The 12,298-nt window shown below is 46.1% G+C and overlaps 1 protein-coding gene across 3 annotated transcripts in view; it reads left to right on the forward strand.

Annotated features, from left to right (window-relative positions):
* Positions 1 to 2,754: 2,754 nt before the first annotated feature.
* Positions 2,755 to 12,298, forward strand: part of SSUH2 (ssu-2 homolog) — a 30,497-nt gene continuing 20,953 nt past the window's right edge. For all 3 annotated transcript variants that reach the window (XM_019748239.2, XM_019748240.2, XM_019748241.2), the window contains exon 1: positions 2,755 to 2,869. In XM_019748239.2, coding sequence (XP_019603798.2) covers positions 2,842 to 2,869 — 28 coding nt within the window. In that variant the 5' untranslated portion in view covers positions 2,755 to 2,841. The remainder of the gene's footprint in view (positions 2,870 to 12,298) is intronic.

The following is a 12,298-nucleotide window of genomic DNA, read 5'->3' on the forward strand; positions in this document are numbered from 1 at the left end:
ATTTGAGTTCTCTGCTCAAGTCACCCTTTGGTGAGCATTAACATGGGGTACAAATATCTTCACATTCTTTGCCTAGTCAGAGAAATCTATCATATATCTCTTCCCCAGACCTCACTGTTACCAATTTACTAGTGGTGTTCCTGACCATCCAAGGAAACCATTTTTTCACAGCTCATGAATTGGTGTAGACTCTTACCCGTGACCCTTTCTTATTCCAGGCAAAATGCACAGCCAGGTGCACTGTTCAAAGTTCTGCCCAGTAGGAGGATTTCCCTTCTCCGGTTTTTCAGGACTGTTCCAAAAAGTGACGGTAGTGCTGCAGCATCCACTTTTGGACTCTGAACCCAGTTTGCACTGAATCTGAGGGCATAAATTGTTGCATTCCACCACTGCGCATGGTTTTTTAATCATTAAGCTTCTGCTTTAATATTCTTCAGAGAAGCCAAACCCAATGGATGGAAGTTCTCTGTTCATTAGACAGATCTTCTCTTTTGTCTGCTCCCACCCACCTCCCCCATTCTGGACCAGCTCTGAGCATGCGTGCTCATTGGATAGGTCTCCTGAGATTCAGTTCTGCTGCCTCCTCCCCATGACAGCCCTTTAACGCTTGAAGGCATTTGTTGAGTTCTCCTTCAAGGCGTTTCCCTCACATCATATTAAACTGCAGCCATACAATGTGATTTCTAGACTCCCTTCTAAAGCCATACACCACCCTAACACGTTTCCCACAGCCATGACATACCCTCAAGGCTCAGAGACCAAGGTATGAGGTTATATAGACTTTCTTTCCAAGAACAAATAAGATTCTCAGACAGCAATAAATGCCTATAGTCACCTCCTGGACAGCTGCCTTCATTCAACAAATGTGTTTTGTGCATATTTACCATAAGCAGGACATGAAGAGTGCCAACGATGGATCGTATCCACAGACCACTGAGGACCAGTTCAGGAAGAAGAGCTGTAAGAAGCCCACTTTTTGCCATCAACAGCTGTGATACAGAATGGAGGTAAAGTGCCTGACACACAGTTGGGGCCTCCCTTTCCCCAGCCCAAACTCCTTTGATACTAGTGGGAGGTGGAAACCAGTATTAACTTCATATTGGCCTGGGTCCTAGAATGGGTGATGCTAATTTCTGCTGATACCATGAATCCTGTGAAGTGATGGGTACGTTGTTTGCTGAGTCACTCAAGCACGTAGGCCCATTCTTGCCTTGATGCCTAAGCAAGATTAGAAAGGTCTAGTAGTTGGCTTGTTCATCTTCTATGTATCTTAAGACATATGTACTAATCCACTACTATGTCATCTAACTAGTGTGTAGCAAGGGACTGTCACTCCTTTTGATCTACATTCCTTAGTTCCTAACAACTCATGATGGTCTGTATTTTTGTAACCTCAAGATTTCTGGTCCCTTTCATATTCAACTCTATTGAATATCCTGTTCCTTCTCTTTGCCATTTAAATACTTTCTTATGATTTTTTTCTTTCAAATGCTGAGGAGGGTTTTAGGTAAGTATATACTGCTGCTTAAAAAGTTCTCAAGATGTAATAGTGGTATATTGTTGTTGTTAAAACACAAGTAGTTGATCTATTTATTTATCAATCATCTATCTATCTATCTATCTATCATCTATCATCATTTATCATCATGTTTAGGCTCAAATATACACACACACAGACATATAGACACAGATATAGACACACACATGTGAGTATATTATGTTTCGGGTAAACTATATACACAGCCAAGCACACACATCCTGTTTCCATGGAGACAATTTTACAAGGGTTTAATATCATTGCTTAATGTACGTATAAAATTATCAAACGACTATATATTCATTCCTCAGGATCTTGGTCTTTCTCATGTATTTACAGTAATAAAACTTACATAACTCTCTTCCTTGAAGAAAAAACAACAGCAACTCTCAAGTTTAAGAAATTCAGTGCTCCTACCAACCATAAAAACCTATTTGTGGGTGTTGAGTTGTCTGACTGTATTTAAGAAGTATTTGTCAGCTATTGCTGCTGTTTTCATGGTTGTCACCAGCATTCTGTTGGGAGTGGGCAGAGAATGATGAGGGGGAAGCAGTAGAGAGGGACTGAAGGCACTTTGTAGCACACCTTGGAGCCGTCTGTGTGGTGTGGCCGTGCCCAGTCAGTCAGTGCTTCCCCAGGGGACGCAATCACTGGTGTTCATGTAGGACTGTCATGGCGCCCCCCACAGGCCTTGCTGGGCTGGGCGAGCCAGGGCACCGGGTAGTTGCTTTGTCCTGTGGCACAAGGCTGCCCTGGCCAGATGTGAGGGGTCATCACCAAGGCGACAGTTAGGGGGCTGCCAGTGCACAAGCTTCTACCACCAGGTGACTCGGGTTCAGGGGTTCATTGTTCAGACTCCTCCAGAGGAGAGGGTTGATATTCCAAGGGCTGGGGTTGAAGAAGTACCGAGCCTCGATGCAAAAGGCTTGGAAAGAGACCTGGAAAAACCCGTGGAGGTTTCGCAGGGGGCTAGGCTGGTGTGGTGACAGCCGTGGCCCACGTAGCCGGGGTTTTTAGCGGCTCTGCTTATGATGTGTTGTGTGGCCTCGTTTCTTCTCCAGCAAGAGCCTGCCAAGTGGAAAGTCTGGTGAGTAGGAGTTCCAAGAACCCCTTAGATCAGGTCCAGAGCAGTGGCTCTGATGGGAAAAGTGTTCTCCCCCCCCCCCCCCCATGTTTCCCTTTGTTGAATTCAAATCGGGTAACAATGGGCTGCTGTTCAGGGAGGTGCCGAGGGTGGTCCTTGAGATTTCAGCAGCTTGAGCTCACTGGAAAGGCAGAAACCTCCTTGGCTGGACCTCTGGACCATGGACAGGGATCTGAGTGATGAGGACAGTAAGTACCGCAGGGAGGGTGTGGGGCAGCCACCTGTGTAGCCGGCACAGAGCTGAAGCCTTCCCTCTGCCCTCAGCGCTGTCTCAGGTTCTGCATGTGTGCTGCTGGGAGCAGCCTTGCTTCCTTCCTTCCTTCTGTCCTTTCCGTGCAAAGCCCATTTACAGCCTGCAGGCTGTTTCCATTATGTGCCTCTGGGCAGCAGAGGAGGATGGTAAAACCCCAAGAGGAGAACTTTTCTCCCTAACCATGGTAACACAGTCTAAGCCACATATTCTTCAGCCTTCCTTTCTCTAGTTGACAGCCTCTCCCCCTCCAACCCCAGAGTCAAAGTGTGGTTGTCAGGATTCTTATTTTAATCACAGTTGGGTTCTGTTCTTAGAGGAGGTTAGTTTTAAAGAAATGTCATGAAAGGTCTTTCCTCCTGGTCTCCGTCTAGCAAAGAACGCGCTTGTTCATTACGGCTCCTGAAACAGCCCGGGTGACCCCATCCTATCATTACTGGGACAGGAATACAATGGACTCTAAGGATTATACAATGAGATGAAGAAGGAAATGGTATTTTAGGAAAAAGTGTGCTATGCTTTAAAAAAGGATATTTTTGATCCTGAATTTGGAATGGGCAATGTGATAGAGCATCAGATTGGGAATTGGGAGGCTAGGGTTCCAGTCCTGGCTCTGCTATGAATTCGCTGTATGATCTTGGATAAATCACTTAACCTCTCTGAGCCCCATTTTCCCCATCTATGAAAGGAGATTGGGACAGGACTTCTTAATTTGAGGACCATGAAGAAGGTGTGGGTAAAATGTTGTATGAATATGCTTTTTTTTTTTGAGGTGTGGCACCACAGATTTCCTTTGAATCCCAGGAGGCCCGCGACACTAGTACATTTTCACAGTTACTGAACTTGGCGACTTTGAAGGTCCTTTGAGGGTTCAACACTCTTTATTGTCTTTAATGTTGTTATCTCAAAGCTTTAAGCTTCAGAGCTGAAGTGGGATATAAAATAGATCCCTGCTAATCTTAGAGCTCAATTTAAATTCTGTTGGAATCCTTTTTCATATTGAAGTAGGAAACTGCACGGAGAAATTTTAGTATGTGTTTGAGAAGGACTTTATCTGATAGATTGGAAGTTATGTATCCATAGTCTTATTTTAATAAGCTTCTACTAACATTCAAATGCAATATTTCCTCTTCAAAACACTGCTCATTAGAAGTCTTTCAGTTTATGTTTGGAATTTCTCTTAGTAGAAACTGGCTAGGTCAGATCTCAATTCAAATCCAAGCTGTGCCTCCTAATTGCTGGGTGATGTGAAGTCACTTAAGCTCTCTTGTCACCTTGCAGAATTAGTAAAGGATTAATTGGATGTAAAGTGCCTAAAGCATCACTCGGTCCGGAGTAGGCATGGAATAAATGTTGACTCTAGAAAAAATTGCCAGATTTTGTTCCCAGAGTTTAAAAATTAAACTCTATTAATAGAAAATATTATTACCTGTGATGTTTCTGTTTTGGCATCATCCTTTTAGTAAGCAAGGTGAGAGTGTGGTGAACTCTAGTTCCATTAATATTCTAAAAACCCCGATTCTGTCGTAAGCTCACCCTACATAATGATTTCTAATACAATCAAACCTCAGGTCAACACTTAGGGTCTACTGCAAGGTATGGGATCCTCCAGAAAAGTTTTCTGAAACTAAGTTGATGAACTCCGGAACTATGTAAAATTTTCTCCAGGTTTCAGACGAATTGCTATGGGACTTGTATATCTTTAGCATCCCTTCTTAGGTGAGAGATGGCTACCCACTTTTCCCAGTGAGTTACCCTTCCCAGTCACTGTGTCGTCCCACAGTTTTTGAGTTGATAATGTGGACAGCTTCAGAGAGAGAATATCTTCCTCCAATGAAAACACTTTGGCACCAAAGCTGGAATGGATAGGGACATTGTGGGACGTGACCCCCACAGGGAAGTCACCTTCAAGGCCGTTTACCACCACCACTGCCAAGTGCTGGGATGCTTCTGGCAGCATCACCGACTGGAGGCAGGGTCGGCGAGTCCTGGCTCAAATGCCTTCTGTAGTGGGCTGGTCCCCCTTCCACAGCTGACACTGTCAAAAGTTCTTTCCTACATTCAGCTGATACCTCTTTCTCTGAAGCTTCCACTTTTCAGTTTTGATTCTACCCCCAAGGCTACTCAGAACGTGTCTGTTCCCTGTTTAAAATAAGAACCCCTCAGAGTCTCTTCTCTAGCTTGACCAGGCCCTGTTCTTCAATGGTCCCAGCTGTAATGTGTTTTTAGTCACTCTTCTCTCAGAGGGAGATGTTCTAGCACAGAGCTGAAGAGGAAAATTCCCCTTCCTTATTCCAAACACCATAGCTTTTGTAATACAACTTCTTTTGTTACAGACTGAGACCCCACCCAGAAATGGTGAGCAAGAGCCTCTTCAAGTAAGATGGGATGTAACTAGCGCCCCTGGGAATTTTAGGAGGAGGCTGCTCTGTTCCAGGACCATAGGACCTAGGTGGCACCTCCCTGCTCCTGGGCACCGATCCCTAGGCAGGTGGGGGCAGTGATCCTAGGCCACCAAATTGTCACCATCAGTGATTCAGTGCTGAAGAGATGGGACTCTCCCCTTGGCATCTGAACCAGCTCTGCTCCCCAGATGCTTATCCATTTAACTGTCCCCCCACCCCAGCTCTGAGTTGGAGATCTGAGAGTGGTTCTGAAGCTGTCACTGTAATTCAGTGGGAAAGGATGCTGAACTTCCCGGCAGGGTCCCAGCTGCCAAGAGCCTTGGTGTCTGACCATAGGGCCTCAGCATTTTGACACATCCCTCAGGATGGAGGCACAGCCACCGGGAATGCAGGCCTTCCCCGACAGGTTGGCCCTGGCCTCATGGTCCCCCTCCGGTCTTTCCTGCAGCACCATATTTCTAGAAGGGGAGTGTGGGCCTGGGAAGTCCCAATGGACTTTTTGGGGAGTAAGAAATAAAAGTTTTAGTGCAATGTTGTCACAGCTTAGAGAAGTTCCCAAGAACGCTCCTGAATTTGCTTCCAGAACTCTCTCTTTTCCATGGTACCATTCATTCCTCTCAGCGACATACTCCCTGAGCCCTAATTTAGGAAAAGGATATCAAGCTCTAAAAAGTGAAGTGAGTTTCCCCTAAGACTACACAGCAGGCTAGCTGTGCTGTGCTCAGGGCTGGGGGAACAAGGATGAATAAAACATCCACCTGCCTTCAAGGTGTTCAAAATCTAGTGGGGGAGGCAGACCCCACACTGGTACTTTACACATAATCATTCTTCCTATAAAGCCATTCGTCAAAAGCAGTGCTAGAGAGTGGAATGGAGTACTGAGGGCACAGAAGTGGGGAACCACACGCAGGCTGACTTTGCAGAAGGTGAGGTTTGGGCTGATTCAGGCTGAACTGGGCGATAGGGGGTCCGTGGGCAAGAACAGCTAGAGCCAGGGCTGGGAGAAATGCCACGGTGTGTGTGTGAGGATAAGTGCAAACCTCAGTCATGAAGTAACCAGTTGCCTCTGGAAAGGAGAGGCGCCTGGCAGAAAGCCCAGCCCCCATGTGGCCCTGTCTTGGCACGATGGCACTTTCTACAAAGCGTGAGCTCCACATCCCGGCTAATTGACGATGTGTGGTACTATTTGCTACATTCTCTCTTGGCACACCAGAGGGGGAAAACTTCTTCCAGGTCTTCTCCCCATTTCTCTCAATGTTGGTCTCACTCCCGTGGTGGGCATTATATTGCTCCCCCAAATATTTTCTCAGTGGCCCATACCTCACAGCTTCCACACGTCTCTTTCAAACCTTAAGCAGGTTGATCTCTCTCTGTGTCCCCGTTTCTGCTCTGTTCTTTATTCTCACCACTTCACTCCCCAGTTAGCTGTCTTCCCCGCTCTCACCCCTCCCTGACCACACAGGAAGGCTATTGTCCCATCACGTGAGCAGACTCTCGTCTGCTCCCTGTCCCACAGGTGATGTAGGGCCTTATCTGCCAAGTTCAGGAGCTTTGGCATTAGCTGTGGGTAGTAATGAGCCAATGCAGTGTTTGAGACGGGATGACCTTGCCAGGCTTTCTAGTCTTGCTAGGACGGCCTTTGCACAGTGTAGGCGATTATTTGTTTGTCCTTCTTGGCAAAACAGGACGTCTTCCTTTTCTTTATCTTATAATCACCTGAATCTCCTTCTCTTTCCCTTTTATTTTAAATGGTGGTGAAATGCACATCACGTAACATTTGTCATCTTAACTGTTTTTAATGGACTGTTCAGTGGCATTAAGTACATTCACATTGTTGTGCAGCCATCACCACTCACCTCCAGAACCTTTCCATCTTCCCAAACTGAAACTCTGTCCCCATTAAACACCAATTCCCCATTCTCCCTCCCCGCAGCGCCTGGAAAACACCATTCTACTTTCTGTCTCTCTGACTTCGACCATCTGAATCTCTCTTGTACTATCTTAAATATAATTCAAACCCCAAGGCATTTATGTGCACCAACTATATGCAAGAAGGCAGGGGGTGGGGTTTCCTGTCTAAAAGGGGCTATTATACCTGTTGAAGGAGATAAGATTTTTTAAAAAATGGCAGTGGGGAGGCACTTGAGCCGAGAAATGGCATGATTTCAGTGCTTTTCAGATGATTAATCTGGAATCAGGGGCCGAAGATGTGGGCTCTGTTTATCCTCTGAAATAAAAGGAATGGCATTTTAAAAGAGAAAGTTAAGAGGTTATCCATTAATTATGCTTTTCTCTAGGAGAAAAATTCCTTTCTGTACTAATGAAAAATAGCTGGTGGCTGGTGAGCAGAAACACTACCTTGGTACCACTTTGTAAAGCTTTCTCAGCAGCCAGCTGATGCCATTTGCATGGAGCAATAGGGTGTTCAGCTAAGCGAAAAGGTCACTGGGCTTGGAGTTAGGACCTGAGTTCTAAGTATTATTTCCGTCTCTGCCGTGAATGTCTGAGCTCCTTGCCTCCAATCAGACCTCCAGCCTCAACTGTTCTTCTGCGAAACGGGGAAAACCATGGTTGTCATGAAGTGCAAAAGGGATCCATCCCTTTGTGAGCCACAGGACACAATGCATGTGTTAGGGTGAGGTGGCCAGCTGGACAACCACCCTGGAACTCAGCCCCAACGCCATGGAAACAGTGACCCTCTTGGGGGCCCCTTTCGGGGTGCCTCACGCTGGGCATCACACAATGCCCCCGTGACATCTGCGTTCCTGTTGCATAGGAAATGACGCATCCGCCTGGAGGTCAGCCTGGAGTCCTTTATTTTTGTCCATAACATAATGGTGAGATTAATTTAGCTCTGACGAATGGCGACTGCCCTGGGAGGTCAGGGTGGCTCCTGTTTGATGGATGGGGCTCTACATTTCCCACCTCTCATTCTTCCCCTCTTCCTGCCCCTTTGTTTGGTATCCAGCAGGACATAGCAGGCATATGGAATTTGCTTGTCTTCTTGTGGAGGACAGTGTTGATGCCCTAGCTGACCCAAGGCTTCTAGGTGGGTGGGAGCCGTCCCTGGGGAGAGGGTTCTGATGGCCTTGCCCTTCTTTCCATGCTTGACATTTTCACTTTTGTCTCCTGGCTTAAAGGAGCACAAAGAGAAAGGAAGACCTTCCCTATAAGGTCCATGGCATTGGCCGAACATTTATTAAATGCCAGGCTTGGGGCTAAGAGCTCTGTGCACATTGTCTCATTACATGGGCACTAATATCACCCACTCTGTTTCACAACTGAAGGAGTTGAGTTCTGCAAAGATGTGTGGCTGGCACAGTGTCATGTATCACATGGCTCAGCTCCAGTGGATGAGAACCCAGGTTCCTGAGCACTGAGCCTCAGGCTTCCGAGTCTAGTCACCCTGCCTACAGTCTAACACTGACCTTCATCTTTAATTCTGATTACTGGGCTCACAGAAACTGCAATGAATGTGCAAAAGCCCTGGTCCCAGAAAGGTTCAAACTGCAGCTGCCACCTTTCTGACCTCCCTCAAACCCATCCACACAGGTGAGTGTCTAGGTGGGGGTGGACGAAAAATAGCTCAAGGGACAAATCTAACTGCCTGTTTTTGCAAAATTTTATTGGAAAAAGCCACACTTATTCAATTGTGTATTGTCTGTGGCTGCTTTGAAGCCACAAAGCCGAGTTGAGTAATTGAGACAGATCACTTGGTCCACCAAGTCTACACTATTTACTACCTGACTATTTATATAAAATGTTTGCTGGTCCCTGGGTCACTGGTGGCTAAAATAGCTGAGAATGGTAATAAACTCATTAGAAACAAAACAATATTGGGAACCAAGGTATGAATCCCAGGTGATCGTATTGGGGACATCGGTCCCCATGGACAGGCCTCAGTTTGAAGCTTTGGGACGATGTCACTTTGCATCACACCTGTGTCTGTTCTGGCTCTCTCACCTGTTTCTGGGCAGAATCATTTGCTTACAAGGATGAATTTTCCTGCTAAGACAGGTACTCTGTCTACATCTGCAAACATTCTTCTATTTCAGCTTTCTTTGTAAGTTTCCTGTAAGGAGAAAGAAGCTTTGAGATGCATATGTGTTTCTTATTGTCAGAGGACAAAGACATTTCTAATTTGCGGGGAGTGGTGGAACGGGTTTGTCCCCTTGCCCTCCACTGTTTTTGGCCACAAGTTTCAGGATTTCAGACTTTTTCACCTTATGCCATTTTCACTTCCAGACAAACCAAGCTGCTCCAATTTAGAAAAAGATCTGGTTACTCTTCTGACCTCTGTTTTTATTAAACGTGAAAGGACAGGACATATTATTTTTATTTTTGTGGAGGTCAAGAGCTATAGGCTTTAAAACGCTGTCCAAAAAAAGAAGAAAAAGAGAGAGCGAAAGAAAGAAAGAAAGAAAGAAAGAAAGAAAGAAAGAAAGAAAGAAAGAAAGAGAAAAAAAGAAATAAAAATAAAAGAGGGATCTGGGGGATGTAGTAGAGCAACTGGAAGTTTGACCTGAGTGTGCTTCACTGATTTAATGCAGAGAAAACCACCTTCCACTGACCATTTATCACTTTACCCTTTAAAGCCAACTTCCTGTGATTAAATTGGCAGCTAGAAAGACAGCTGGGGGATTCTTGTCCCTCAGCATGGCGGCTTCAGGGACCAGGTTTGAAGGGTGGGCCAGTGGGCTGGAGCTGGAACAAGGACACTCTATCCTGCTCTAACTGCACTGCTGTGCACCGTACGACTACTGGAGTAACCTCTCTGAGCCTCAGATGCCTCCTGTCATACCTCTGAGTTAGAAGGCCTACATTCCAAACCTCCAGGAGTGGGGGTGAGGTGAAGCAACAGGTGTGGGGAGGTGATTCTTGAGTTGTCCTGTGTTTCCGGGGGCTAGTTCTTACATTATGCTTTCCTGCTTGGAGTCTCAGGGCCATGCATATCTGTGTCACAGCCTGACAGATCAAGAAAAGGTTTTAAAAGCAGCTTTAGAGTGAGTGATTCTTCCATAGGGGTTGCCTCATGAAAAGTGCTTGGAAAGAACACAGCGTTTGGAGACTGATGGACCAGTCCAGCCCCATCACTCACGGGCTATGTGACCTTCGGCAAGTCACCACCTTTCTGAGTACCAGTCTTCTCACTGGTAGAATGGGGTAGTATTAATCTGTCAGTTTGAGTCATCCAGGAAGCAGACACCAAGATGGCATTAGATGTGCCAGAGGTCCCTTGAAGACACCTGTGAAGGGAAAAGGGAAGAGGGAGCAAATGTAAGCAGGGACGGTCTCCAGACCGCAGTGCAGGTCAGACTTCTGAGAGCAGGGCAGGAAGGAGCGTGAGCAGAAGGAGCCTCAGACCATGGTGTGGCTGAGAAAAAGTCTTACCCAGGTCTGTGGGGAGTCCCAGAGCAAAGGCTGCCCATTACAGGAAGCATAACAAACAGCCCCATATGACAGTGTCTTGAAAACGACAGCTGAGCCATGTTTTCATTTTTTTGGGGGGATCAGGAATTTGGGCAGTGCTTAGCTGGGTGCTTTTTCTGTTCCACGTGCAATCCATTAGGGTCTGTCTTCATTTGGGTTGCTGTGAAAAGGCACTGTAGACGGGGTGGCTTAAACAACACACATTTATTCCTCACAGTTTTGGAGGCTGGGAAATCCAAGATCAAGGTGCTGGCAGATCTAGTGTCTGCTGAGGACCCACTTCTGGTTTGTAGGCAGCTGCCTTCTCTTGTGTGCTCACGTGGCAGAGAGAGAGAGAGAGAGGGCACTGTAGCCTCTTTTTCTAAGGACACTGATCCGATCATGGGGCAGAAGCCCTCATAATCCCATCTAGCCCTAATCACCTCCCAAAGGCCTCCCTCATAATACCATTCCATTGGGGGTTAGGGTGTCAACATATGAATTTGGGGGGATACAACCATGCGGTCCATAATGGGTCCCTCAGCAGTCTCAGCAAGCATCTGGTCTGGCCCGGAGGGTCCAAGATGGGTTCATTCCTATGCCTGGTGGCTTGGGTGGGGGTGGAGGGCAGCAGGAAAGCTGGGCTCCACTGGGCCCTCTCCATGTAGTCTTAGGGCATCTCCATGTGGTCTCGTCAGCCTGCTTTCTTACATGGCAACTCAGGACTCAAGAGGGAGCGATCCTAGAGGCCAGAAGTAGACACTGCAGTCTCTTCATTGCTTCCATTGTGTTCCTTGGTTGAGGTAGTCTCAAACCTGCCCAGGTTCAAGGGAGGAGATATAAACCCATCTTTTTTTCTCTCTTTTTTATTATGAGTTTCAGGTGTGCAAAACAATATACTAGTTAGACATTTCACCCCTCACAAAGTGATAATCCCTCCCCCAATCTATTGCCCCTCTGGCATCATATATATCTATTACAATTCCATTGACTCTATTCCCTATGCTGTACTCCATATCCCATGACTATATACATTAAATTATAGTTGACATTCATTATTATTCAGCTTCAGCTTCAGGTGTACAGTGCAGTGATCAGGCATCTACATCATCCCTGAGGTGGTCTCCCTAATGAGACAAGTGTGTATCGGATACCCTACAAAAACTTCACATTATTGATTGTATTCCCCAAACTGTCTTTCATTTCCCCATGGCATTATTACAGTTACCAATTTATGCTGTCTAATCCCTCTCCTTTTCCCTCATCCCCATCCCCCTCCCAGCTAGCAACCATCCGTTTTTCCTCTATGTCTCTGAGACTGTTTCTGTTTACTTTGCTCATTTATTCAGTTCTTTAGATTCCACATATAAGTGAGCTCATATGATATTTGTCTTTCACTGTCTCACTTATTTCGCTTAACATAATGTTCTCTAGGTCCATCCATATCGTTGCAAATGGTAAGATTTCATTCTTTATGGCCGAGTAATACTCCATTGTATAAATGTACCACAGTTTCTTAATCCAGTCATCTGCCGATGGGCATTTCAGTTGTT

This window comes from Rhinolophus sinicus, linkage group LG10 (assembly GCF_036562045.2).
Source record: "Rhinolophus sinicus isolate RSC01 linkage group LG10, ASM3656204v1, whole genome shotgun sequence".
Classification (NCBI taxonomy): Eukaryota; Metazoa; Chordata; class Mammalia; order Chiroptera; family Rhinolophidae; genus Rhinolophus; species Rhinolophus sinicus.